The sequence below is a fragment of the Fukomys damarensis genome, unplaced genomic scaffold, assembly GCF_012274545.1.
Source record: "Fukomys damarensis isolate Sample0158 unplaced genomic scaffold, DMR_v1.0_HiC HiC_scaffold_12, whole genome shotgun sequence".
Classification (NCBI taxonomy): Eukaryota; Metazoa; Chordata; class Mammalia; order Rodentia; family Bathyergidae; genus Fukomys; species Fukomys damarensis.
The window spans coordinates 15,840,750-15,853,997 of NW_022900924.1; the positions used below are offsets into that span (position 1 = coordinate 15,840,750).

The following is a 13,248-nucleotide window of genomic DNA, read 5'->3' on the forward strand; positions in this document are numbered from 1 at the left end:
CTTACTCCATGATACTATTTCTTTTAGTAATTTATTGTGTGTCCTAATAATAATGAACCCTCCTGCCCTAAAAGCAAGAAATGAGAAGGGTCAAGAGAGCATGAATTACTAAGCTACTCCTTTTCTTTCTTTCTTTCTTTTTTTTGGTATCAGGGATTAAATTAGAGACCTCATGCTTGCAAGGCAGGCAGCGGAACCACTGAGCTAAATCTTGGGCCCTAAGTTACTACTTTTAACAAAGCAGACTGCATTAAAATGTTTGTATGAAGTTTCATAGGATTACAAGTCAACTTATTTATTATCTCAGCACAAGTGGCAGATCTCTTAAGTGACCTCTTCCACTTAATCGACTTGCCAGGTGAATTACCCTATCCATTTGCCCTGTAAACTTTATGGTCTCTCGCTGGGGCTGTCTTACCCACGCCTGGCAGCTCTGCCTGACATGCTTGTGCACTGCTGGCCTGCAGTACAGCTGCTATCTTACTCCCCGTCCGGCTTCTTATTGTAATTGGTCCTTTAAATATCATTAATTATTATAATGATATTGTATTGTTACTATATCATTAAATATTACATAGCTGATGAAGTAGGACAATAAGGGGAAAAAATCCCAGGGGATTGTTTCCATAAAAAAGTTGGCTGTTGTGGAAAGACTCAACTGAATCAGGAAGAAATTGGTGAGCACCAATTGGTATGAGAACCAGTTCTACACTCTCTTTCACTTCCCATCCTGTGTGGGGCCACCTTCCTGGGAAACATAGGGTGCAGCCTGAGCAACAGGCCACCTTTCCACTCTCTGCCCAGCACCTGGGCCTTTTCACAGTCCAGCCTTTCTTCCAGAGACTGCTAAGAGGAGGGATGAGGCTCTGGATATGATTCACGACCTTCCCTGACTCAGCTAGAGTTAGCAGGAGGAGCTACGAGCCTGCAGTAGCCAGGAAGTCCTCAGTCACTGTGGCCTGCAGCGTGCTTCCTTGTACAGAACCAAAGCCCTTTCTCTCCCTTTACTCCATTTGACATCACCCTGGGGTAGTTTCTTATTGAAGATGATGGTGTAAGTTGTTCTGTTTACTTTTCACTTTTATACCTTTGTTTTTATGTCTAGGTAGAGAATATTCTTTTTATAAGAGTTTTAATCCATTTTATTATTGTTTGGCAAATGTGAATTCTCCCCATGAGAATATTTTTCTTATAGTCATTTTTAGAATGATTTTTATAATTTATTTTTGAGTCAGAGTCTTGCCCCAAATGGCAGGCTTCAAGCTCCTTGGCAAGGAATCTTCTTGCCTCAGTTTCATGAGTTAGAGTAATTCTATTTAACCTTTAGCATTGAAATATTAAATGTTGACAGAGTTGAGAGAACACTATAGTAAACCTTGTGTACTCTTCACTCAATTTCAATACGCATCAGCTCCTGGCCAGTCTGTCTCCTTCACTACCACTCTTTTTTTTTTTGTTTTTTTGGTTTTTTTGAGACAGGGTCTCACTATGTAGTTGATACTGATCTGGAACTCACTATGTAGCCCAGGCTGGTCTTGAACTCACAGCGATCTTCCTGCCTCAGCCTCCCGAGTGCTGGGATTACAGGTGTGCGCCACCATGCCTGCCCCTACTACCACTCTTTTTGGACCTATTCTCAAAAGGCCATGGGCCATAATCTAAAGATGGGTGAGCTGGTGATGCATCCTGTAATCCCAGCACTCTGTGAGGCTCAGGTAGGATTGGAAGTTCAAGCTTAACCTGGGCAACTCTATTGACTTACCAAGACACTGTCTGAAAATAAAAACTAGAAACAGGTTGGAGTTGTAGCGCAGTGCAAAGGCTGTAGGTTCAATCCACCATACAAAAAAGAAAAAAGTGAATAAAAGTGATTTATTTATCTACTTCAAGTTGAAATATTTAAGATATGAAGTTCATATGTTTTAAAACCCACCCTAACAGATTCTGGTTTTGTTTGATACTGGGGATGGAATTTGGGACCTTTAGCTTGCAAGGCAGGCAGCAGAACTACTGAGCTAAATCCCTGGCCCCATGGTTTTGTTTTTTGAGAAACTGATAGGTGCAAGTTCAAGGCATCTCAGATTAATAGATTGAATTCTTAGCAGACTTAGTACTTATTTGAGTGGTGTGATTCTAAATTTCCTCAAACTAAAATGAGAAAAACTCCTCTGTAATGGAATGATTCTAATCAATACTGAAAGTTTTAGCCATAACCCATCTTTTAAGGCAAATTCTTGGGAATATAAATTAGTAAACTATGAACTATTTTATAAGCTGTTTATCTTATATAGCTAAGAAAAAATATAATTACTGTTTTTTTTTGTACCAGGGATCGAACTCGGGTCCTTGCACTTGCAAGGCAAGCAGTAGAAGCACTGAGCTAATTCCCTGGCCCTATAGTTAGTTTTTAAAAGGAGAGAGAGTATTCTTTCTTGTTCTTCCCTCCAGAACTGAAATTAGTACATGTGCATGGGAATCTATATATCATTAGTATATCAACATAGTTTCACGTGTCCTTTTGTGAGCATTGGCTTGGTACCAGAGAACAATACAAGTATAGTACCTGTGTTATCTCACTCAGCCATCACAGTAACCCTGGAGGTACCTATTACTATCCTGATGTTACACATGAAGAAACTAAGAGTTCAAAGAAGGCCAAAGTCACTTAGGAGGTCACACCTTTCTTATACAGTTGTTAGTAAAAGTGCTGTATTCCTAGTCATTCCAGATTAGTGTTGGAAATATTTAAATTCTATATAGTACTTTCGCTTTTTAAAAGGAAAAAGAGAAAACATTAGGCAGGTTGAACCAGGGTCCTTTGCTAATAATGATCTGTTCTTCACTTTTCCTGATCTTGATCCCTGCTCCCTGTGCTTTTTGGATGTTCGATTTGGGGAGTTCAAACTTACCTATCCTGAAAGTCACATTGAAACACCTTTTTTTTATGTTGGAGATTATCTTTTATTCAATATTCTAATTGCTTTTTCATATAATTTACCTGTGAAAACATGATTTCAGATGCTGACTTGGGACGCTGTCTCACTGCAGATGGTCTTTACCTGTATACTACTAACTCAGTTGGAAGAGGAGTAAGCAAATTGGGGTCTGGATTACATGGTACTCTCAGGTCAGTTGCATGGAACTTGCTGAATAATTTGATTGGAACATTTTCCTGTTGTGTAAATCTTTGTGACCAGGAGGTGTGCCCTGATTTCCTATATGATAGGAAATAACAGGTCAGAACTATTTCAGATGATTCCAGGTTTTTCTTATTGCCACCTCCCCCCATCTTGTGCTGTGTGTGCATTTCAGCTTTGTTTTCATTCTTTTTGTTTGTTTTGTTTTTTGTTGTTTTGAGACAGGGTCTCACTGTGTAGTTGAGACTGACCTAGAACTCACTATGTAGCCCAGGCTGTCTCGAACTTGCAGCGATCCTCCTGCTTCAGTCTCCTGAGTGCTGGGATTACAGGGGTACGCCCCCACACCTGGCAGCTTTGTTTTCATTCTGAAGAGTTAGGACTTTGTTTCCAACAAGAAGTTTCTCTGTAATCAGATTTCTCTAACAATATCAGTGACTTTTCTTTGTGTTGACATACGAACATTTTTCTAGCTAGGAATTTTGTATTTGGATTGACAGTGATTTTTCAGATGGAAGATAAGCCCTATGAATTTTTGCCAAAAGAAGATACAGTTTCAGAGATTTGCATATTTAGTAAGATATTTTCCCTACTTTTTCTCCTCCTCAGTTCATTGTGGAAAATTAGTATTTTCCATTTTTAGTACCAAAGTTAATGTAGTATATTCACTCTTCTTCAGATGTTATATACCCAGTTAATCATTTTTTAAAATTAGGTTAAAAAAATGTTTGTATATGCTGTGGTTTCTAGTAGGGCTACTGACCCAGCATGGTGATGCCATGTGTCTCTCTTTCTCCCACAGAGGGTTTGTGTACTGCCGGAACGAGGAGCTGGAGCCAGGGTGGCTGGCTTTTGGCAGCGGCTGTCTTCTGCACCGGCCAGTGTCTTTTGATAACAAACCTCACTCCCTTTTCCAGGTCATGGATCAGAACACCCTCCAGGTAAGCAGAAAACCGTGGCACTGTCTTTTGTATTTTGGAGGCTACAGTAAGGGAATTCCTGACATCATCAGAAATAATCCATAATGCACCAGATAAATTTTCTCCCAGGATGGCTTCTTTCCACTGTTACAGTGTAGGCATTTTGTTTCTTTAATATGTTACAGTTTCCATGCAGGAATTGAGTTAATATGCTCCTCACTTTTTTCTTTTCTTTCTTTTTTTTTTTTGGTACTGGGGATTAAATTCTGGACCTTGCGAGGCAGGGGGCAGAACCACTGAGCTAAATCCCCAGACCAAAAGTTTTTTTTGTTTTTGTTTTTTTGAGACAGGGTCTCACTATGTAGTTGAGTCTGACCTGGAATTCACTATGTAGCCCAGGCTGGTCTCGAACTCACAGCGATCCTCCTGCCTCAGCCTCCCAAGTGCTGGGATTACAGACATGCACCACCACGCCTAGTTTAAAGTTTTTTTTTTAATAATTAAAAAAAAATTGTACACAAAAATAGTATGGATACTAGCTATGTTTTTGCTTTTTATTTTATCTAGTTCTATTTGGGGAAGGCATTTCCCTATTCACTTTATCCTAAACAGCCTCCATGTAGGAAATGAGTCTGGGATAAATCATGTGTTAGATTAAGTGCTTATCTGTAGTGTTCTCCTAAGGTGTAACTTAGTAAATTAATTTTACAGATAAAATAGTGGAGGCTAGGCACCTTATAAACACTGTTTATTCTTGAATGAAGGATTGCAGCCCAGAGAGGTTAAGTAACTTGCTGAAGGCCACATTGCCACAGTGATACAGTGCTAGAACTAGAACCCATGATTCTCTGTTCCAGAATTTGAGCTGTTTACACTGTAACTTTCTGCTTTTCTTTTTCTCTCTCTTTTTTTTTTTGGTACTGGGGATTGAACTCAGGTCCTTGTGCTTGCGAGGCAGGTGGTGGAATCACTGAGCTAAATCCCTGGCCCAAATTTCTGCTTTTCAAACAAAGTTATATGGAATGCTTAGAGTTACCATCTGGGGAGTGAATTCCTTGAAATTAAGTGGAGCAAAGCATTGTGAGCTTGCCTGTAATCCCAGCACATGGAGGCTGAGGCAGGAGGATTGAGAGTTCAAGGCCAGTCTAGGCTATATAGCAAGTTACAGGCCAGTTTGGAATGTAGCCAGATCCTATTTTTTTTTTTAAAGGCAGGATTTTTTTTTTTTTCTTTTGAGACATGGTCTTACTATATAGTTCAGCCTGGCCTCAACTTACTATGCAGGCTGGCCTCAAACTCACATCAATCCTCCTACCTCAGTTACCATGCTACCATGCCTGGCAACAGACAGGAATTAAGTGAAATGTCACATCACTTTTTGTTTGTCACTCAAGTATACCTTTCCCAGAGGACAGGGACTGAGTGTTGTTCACCACTGTCACTACGGGGGCATAGTAGGTCCTCAATAATTGATGAATAAAATGAATGAATGAACCAATAGAGGTCCATTTGACTTAACTGCTTGTCACTAATGCAGACAGATGAGACTGTCTCATATTTATTTAAAATAGGAGCTATAGCCGGGCTTGGTGATGCACACCTGTAATCTCAGCACTTGGGAGGCTGAGGCAGGAGTATAGCTGTGAGTTCGAGACCAGCCTGGGCTACATAGTGAGTTCCAGGTCAGTCTCAACTACATAGGGAAACCCTGTCTCAAAAAACCAAACCAAACCAAAACAAAACAAAATAGGAGCTATAAACTGGGAGCTAAACAGATGTTAAATCTCAAAACATGGTTTACATTGAAGTTTCCTCTGTGGTGTTGCCAAAACTTTTTGTTGCTGTCCCAGAAGTTGTGCTGCAGATCACTAGGTGATGTGCATTGGGAGCAATTTAGGGGTGGCCTAGGCCAGACAGTGGCTGTCAACTGTGGGGGACCACTCCACTGATTATGCCCAAAGCAGGCTGTGAGCAGTGCATGCTGCAAAGAGTTAACCCCACAATTGCCTTGTTTTGAGAAGTGAGTCTGACCAAAGCCTATGTGTCTAGATGACATGGCAGCTGAGGTCAGAGTGACTCGTATCCAAATTCCATTCCCAAAATTAAGAATGCTTTTTGTCTCTTCTCTTACAAGCCTTGCCTGTGTCAGCAGTGTAACTCTAGCAATGACACAAAGCTGTCTCATCCTAACCTATCATGTCACCAATAAATATCAGTGGCTTTGGATGCCCAGAGTCTTTTTCTGCTTGCTCAGCATCGGCCATCCTGGCTCCCCATTCCTCTCTTTAACTCTGTCTTTAAGTTTTTCTTCTTGCCTTGTGCTGAGCAGGAGATCAGAAACTGCCATGGTAGTCTCCAATAGTCAACCTTCTAGACTTAAACCAAACAGTTTTTACTCTTAAAGTAGGCAAAACAAGTTTGGATAAAAGTTCATGAATTGCAGGGTCAGAAGTTGCCTTAGGAAAACCAGTGAACACACCCTTTCCAAGGATGGAGTGATGCAGTAAATGGCTGGTGTTCCTTCTGTCCCCTGAAGAATAGTTTTTAAAAATCAATCAATCAATCAATCAATCTGTCTATCTATCTGCTATTTTCACTGGAGATCAAACCTATGGACTCATGAGTGGTGGGCAAAGTTCTACCACTGAACTACTACTTAGCACTCACCCTCCCCACCTTTTGGGGCAGTACTGGGGGTTGAACTCAGAACCTTTGACCTGAGCTGCATACTTAGCGTTTGTTTGAGACAGGGTCTTGCTGAGTTGCTCAGTTGCATGGGTTGAGCTCAAACTTGTGATCCTCTTGCCTCAGCCTACCAGAATGCTGGGATTACAGATATGTCTCATCATGTGTGGCTACCCAGACCCTTTTTTGTTTGTTTATTTTAAGACAAGTTCTTGCTAGTTTGCCCAGACTGGGCTTGAATTTGCATTCCTGCCTCAGTTTCCCCAGTAGCTGGGAATACACACATATGTCACCATGTCTAGCTTTCATTTTTCCTCACTTCAAATGCTAATCTCTAACAATAAAAATTATTGCCTAATTACATATTTAATATGAAATGATTCAAACCTTTTTCATTATAGTGAAACTGAAGGATGCTTAGCATTAGACATGCTTTCATGATTAATATATGAAATTGGTGTTTGCCTTTTCCTCTTGCTAGACTTGGTGAATTTTAATAAGCCCTCATGTGCTAAATTAGGACCTGTCATGGGCTACTTTTTGTTTTTGTTTTTCTTTTACTTCATTTCTCCTTTACTCTCTCTTTTCTTCTTTTCCTTGTAACTTTCTTCTGCCTTCCTGTTTTTCCTCCATTGCATATTTATTAAATTGCATTGTTTTGGACTCTTAATTAAGTGCTGGGAATATAAAAATGAATAAATCACAATTACTATTTTTTTAATATACTAGGGAATGAATGCAGGGTTTTCACACTGAGCTACATCCACAGTCCCTTTTATTTTTTTCTAGACAGTATTGCTAACTTGCCCAGGCAGAGCTTGAATTTGTAATGCGGTGCTTTAGCTCTCCTGAGTGCTGACATTACAGGTATATGCCACCATAACTGGCTCCTATCTTTTAAGTATAGTTAATGGTATAAGCTGGGCACGGTGGCACACGCTTCTAATCCCAGCACTCAAGAGATTGAGGCAAAAGGATTGCTGTGGATTCAAGGCTAGCCTGGGCTACCCAGTGAGTTCAAGGCCAGCCTGAACAACATAACAAGACCCTGTCTCAAAAAAAAAAAAAGGAAAAGGTAAATTTAATGAATGGTCTTAAATTCCTTTACTAATGAAATTTCAGAAAATACAATTTCTCTGAAACTTTGTTTTTAATATGTATTAGATGAAATACATACACATAGCAGATTCAAGTGTTTAGTAAATATTTTTTGTTATAAAAATGAAGTTTGGATCTTGGGATGTACCCCAGTGGTAGAATGGTTGCCTAGCATGTATAAGGCCCTGGGTTCAACCTTCACTCAATACCACTGCCACCACCCCCAAAAAAGTAATTTGAATTAATCAAAATAATATTTTCATCTGTTTCATGGCTTTTGTTTTGTTTTTTTTGTGGTACCGAGGATCAAACTCAGGGCCTTGCCCTTGCCAGGCAGGCATGGCACCACTGAGCTATATCCCTGGCCCTATGACTTCATATTTATGTTACTGTTCACTTTTGAATTTTTATATTTCAATGTATGATTTTCTTTCTTTCTTTTTTGTAGTACCAGGGATCAAACTCAGGACCTTGTGCTTGGCAGGCAGGAGCAGTGCCACTAAACTAAATCCCCAGCCCCACCACGTAATTTTCATAGATTAAAGATGAGTAACAGTAGATTAGGAAGTCTCCTGAATTATTTTGGACTTATTAGCACTAACAATGGGCCATGCACTTAACCAGAATTTCTGTATTGTTCTAATGGAGATTTTCTCCCTTTTGTGTCCAGGTGTGCCAGATGGTGCCCATGCCAGCCAATCACCTCCCTGTTGGCAGCACCATGAGCACTGTTCACCTCTCTTCAGACGGTACTTACTTCTACTGGATCTGGTCTCCTGCTAGTTTGAATGAGAAAACACCGAAGGGACATTCTGTCTTCATGGACATTTTTGAACTTGTGGTATTGTCTCATTTTGTGTCTTTGTAGAAACCTTTTTATTTGTTTTCTTTTTATATTAGTGCACAGAGGTCCTAAGATCCTTGCAGAATATATAGTGTGTTTACTGTTCCTTAACATTGATCTTCCTCTTGGATGTCTATGGAGGGTTTTGGGGATTGATGGCATAAGTAGAGCCAAACTTTCTGAATGGTAATTTGGCAAAAAAAGAGGTAACATTATCAGATGTGTCAGTGGGGGCGGTATTTAAATAGAAGTGCTCATGGAGGTGTTGGCCATGTGGGACTCAATTGTAGTAGCAGAAGGGCTCTAAAAATAGAAATTGGGAGTCTCCGAGAACAGTAAGAATTACACCTGTGAGAGGCATTCATCCCCTGGGTGTCGGCCAGATGCTCACTCAGAGCCGTACAGCATCCTACCTAGCTGATGGAATGCACTACTGGCAAGGTGAGCAAGTTCTTTCTTGCTTAAATTGGACTTGAATTCTAGCTCCAGGGTTGGGTGGATTGGGGTGATGGTGGTGGAGAAATTAAAAAATTTAACATAAAGAAGTGAGCAAAAAGAGACAAGATGGTTTTAGGCAGTGAAGGGGAAGTAGTGGGACCAGTTAAAGAATTTGGAGAGTTGGCAAGGGAAGAACATACCAGGGAGAGAAGACTGCAGTGTGGAGGTGGCAATGGAGCTGGAAATAGAGGAGGAGAGCTTCGGTGAGCTCAGGGGCCCAGGTCCAGATCTGTGCCATGCAGTGGACTGTCCAGTGCAGAAACTAATAGCCATGCACAGCTATTTAAATTTCACTTAATCAGAATTAAATAAAATTCGTACCTTAGTTGCTCAGTTGCATTAGACACATTTTAAATGCTCACTGAAACTAGATGGGTGTCTACTGAACATATACCATAAGATAGAGATCATTTCCGTCACTGAAGAAAGTTCTCTTGAAGAGAGGTGGTCTAGGTCACAGTTATAAGAATTAGGAAACAAAAATTGCCTGAAGCCAGATCTGTGACAGAAGCCGTTTTTCATAATGTAATTTACAGTATCCTTCTAGGAAGAAATTAGCATTCCTAGGGAGAAAAACACTGCCACACTTTTCTAATAAATCTTAGTGGGATTAAAACTTGTTCTAGGAGACCAGTCATTCATCCTGCGAGCACACTATCTTGTCAGGAGTCCAGTAGCTCTTAACAGTCCCCTCTCTTCTTTTCTTCTCTGTTCTCACAGTATTCCAGCCATTATCTCTTCTGGTAAAATGATCCTGCCATAGTGAATCTTTGAATGGAGTTGCTAGATACTGTATTATTTGAACATGTGTTCATAATTGTTTTTCTTTTTTCTTTCTTTCTTTTATTTTTTTTGTGGTACCGGGGATTGAACTCGGGACCTTGCGCTTGCAAGGTAGGCAGCAGAACCATTCAGCTAAATCTTTGGCCCCTCATGTGTTCATAATTGTGAGAAAAGCTTAATGTTTTTATTTATTTTAAACAAACTTACAAGCTCTTTTAAAGAATTTAGGTCTTTATCTGAAGAGTAATGGGAATATTGAAAAATTCCCATATTCCTTGTTATGCTTTGCTTTTTAAAAAATATACTTTGCTTTTATTAAATTAAAATAAAAATTTGTCCTTAAGAAATCCACACCCTTGATTCAAAACAGCACACAGAGACTCATAAAGTGAGTGCCTCCTCTGCCTTTTCCCCCAGCCCAGCTGCTCATAGTTACTTTCATGCTTTCAGGTTTAGTTTTTCTATGGGTTACTTTCTTATCTCTAAGTAAAATGCCTATATTGCTGTTCCTTGATTGATGAACTCCAGATTGGGGGGAGGGGTGATATAGATGAAGATTTTCCCTAAATTTTCCCACTTTCTTTTCTTATTAACACTAATGTACTTATTTCATTTATTTTAGTTCTTCCTCTGTTATATTTACTGTTGTACTATTGTTTCTTGTTCATTACTTTTAGACACTATCTTTTGTTCTTTACTTTAAAAGACAGAAAAGAGGTAGTGTCCCTTCCTGCTCCTCAGGTGGAGAAGGCCAACACTAAAAGTATACAGTGAGGAGAGCACTAGGAGGAAAGATATGATTTGCCACCACGTCCTCTTGGGTTGGTGGGCTCAGATACTCACAGAGCCATTGTGAGGGCAGGGCTGTACACTAAGATTTTCTTGAGGGCCTCTCGACCCCTTCCTGGCACACACTTATGCTCAGATGCTGGCTGCTTAGGCAAAAGAGTAAATGTTTACTTTCTGAAGAAACTAAATTACCCTGCAGAAAAAAGGTCTGTGTACATCGATGTTGGGGTTCATTAAAGCAGAGACTTTTCTCCTGATAAGCCACTCATAGTGCTATCTCCTCTCCCAGTTAGCAAGACTCAACCATGTCCAAAAGAGGTTCTTATCATGCTGACTGTTAAAACAAGGTCAGACAACCCAAAATCCCAAGTGGACCCTAATTTTGGAGAGGCATGTATGTGGAAAGGAAGGAAGTAGAGAAAATAAGGCAGTCAGAGTAGTGATAATTACTGAAGCCAGGTGAGGCCACATGGGAAATGCATGTATCATTCTTTCTTCTTTTGTATATGTTGATAATTTCCCCTAACCGAATAGTTAAAACAATAGACAACAAAGGATCACCAGACAAATAAGGAAAGCCTCCATTATGAAAATGAAAGTTAACGAAAGCAACAGAAGGGATAGTGCCAAGCTATAACAGGATGTCTCAAAAAAGAATTACCAGAGGAGAGAGCACTCCTAGGAATTGAAACTGTCATTATCCAAAGTTAAAAATTACTAAGAGTCAAATATATCTCCCAGAAAGCAAGACAAGTAAAGAAAAATAAACACAAGAGAAAAGATAGAAGTGACAATGGAGTAATCTATCTATAGTCTCACAAATAGGAATTCCAAAAAGAGAAAAGAGGAAATAAAAGAATGACATGATCAAGAAATAATAAAAAATTTGGACTAAGTTTTGCTTATATCTAGAGTAAAATGTATCTGGCACAGAAATGGAAAATGTCCATGCCATAGTGCATCATGAAATTTTATATTACTTTTTTTTTTTTTGGTACCAGGGATTGAATTTGGGACCTTAAGCTTGTGTGTCAGGCAGTGGCACTGCTTAGCTAAATCCCTGGCCCTGAAATTTTAGATTACTAAAGATAAAGAGAATATTCTAAAACTTCCAGAAAAATAATTTAAAATTATATGCAAATGGTGAGGAACCAGAAAAGCACTAGGCTATTCAACAACATTTCTGTATGCAAAAATAGAGCATTACTTTCAAAGTTCTAAGGGAAATTGATTTCCAACCCAGAAGTCATCCGAAGTATTAATCAGCTATGAAAACAACATAAGGATATTTTTAAACATTATAGTTATATAATCAGAAGCCCAGACCTGCCCTGAAAGAAATGGAACAACTAAAATAGACCCTGCCCGCAGCATGAAATAAAAAGTTGAGGAGGAAGGAGCCGCTCTACATTAAGGAAATACCTTGGAATCATTTTTGGAGTCTGAATCAAACAAACCAGCTGTTAAAAAAAAAAACAAAACTTTTTGGAGACCATTTGAAATTTAAAAAGAAAAGTATTAAGATAAATCCAAAGGATTAGTTTTAATTTATTTTTTAAGTATGGTAATGACATTGTAGTTACATCAGAAGATGTCTAGACTTTTAGAGATCTTCAGTGAAGTAGAATTACATGATAACTGGAATGTGCCTTACAATATTTAAGCAAGCCAGGCACAGTGGCACACGTGCAATTCAAGCTGCTTGGGAGACTGAAGCCTGAGGATCACAAGTTCACTGTCAGTCTGGTCAACTTAGTGAGACCTGGTCTCAAAATAAAAAGGTAAAAAGAGTTGGGATGCTCAATGCAAAGGCCCTAGATTTAATCCTCAGTACAGTTTTTTAAAAAAAGAGGCAGGTAGGTTACAGAGATACAGCATCTTCTGGAAAATAGTTGAATTTGGATCATGAGTATATGGGAGTTCATTGTACAATTCTCTTTTTACATATGTTTGAAATTTTTTGTCATTAAAATTTTTCTATTTTCTTTTTTTTTTTGTACCGGGGATTGAACTCAAGACCTTGCACTTGCAAGGCGAGCAGCGGCACCTCTGAGCTAAATCCCCAGCCCTCTTTCTAGTTTTTTGGGACAGGATCTCACTATATATTTGAGACTAGCCTTGAACTCACTATGTAGCCTAGGCTGGCATTGAACTCTTGGTGATCCTCCTGCCTCAGCCTCCCGAGTGCTGGAATTACAGGCATGCACCACCACACTCAGCTAAAAAAAGTTTTTTTAAATCATCACTGGCTACTTATGTGATGGCTTTTCTAAAATGCTCACTTGGGAGCAATCTGGCTTACTATCTATAACACTGTAACTGTTAAAATCTACATACAATCTACATAAAGTGATGTAGATTAATTTCTAAATTACATTGTATAAAACAAAATGATGGGGTTCGAACACTGTGTATTCCCTATCTGCTGTGGGATGAAAAAGGTGGGAGTTCAGTGGGATTGTACCAGTTAAGGTTCAGTAAAGGAACAGATTTA

The 13,248-nt window shown here is 39.3% G+C and overlaps 1 protein-coding gene across 1 annotated transcript in view; it reads left to right on the forward strand.

Annotated features, from left to right (window-relative positions):
* The window catches only part of Hectd4 (HECT domain E3 ubiquitin protein ligase 4), a 187,571-nt gene that overhangs the window by 61,604 nt on the left and 112,719 nt on the right, over positions 1-13,248 (forward strand). Inside the window, exons 5-7 of the mRNA XM_010604495.3 lie at positions 3,019-3,127; positions 3,940-4,078; positions 8,511-8,681. Coding sequence (XP_010602797.2) covers positions 3,019-3,127; positions 3,940-4,078; positions 8,511-8,681 — 419 coding nt within the window. The remainder of the gene's footprint in view (positions 1-3,018; positions 3,128-3,939; positions 4,079-8,510; positions 8,682-13,248) is intronic.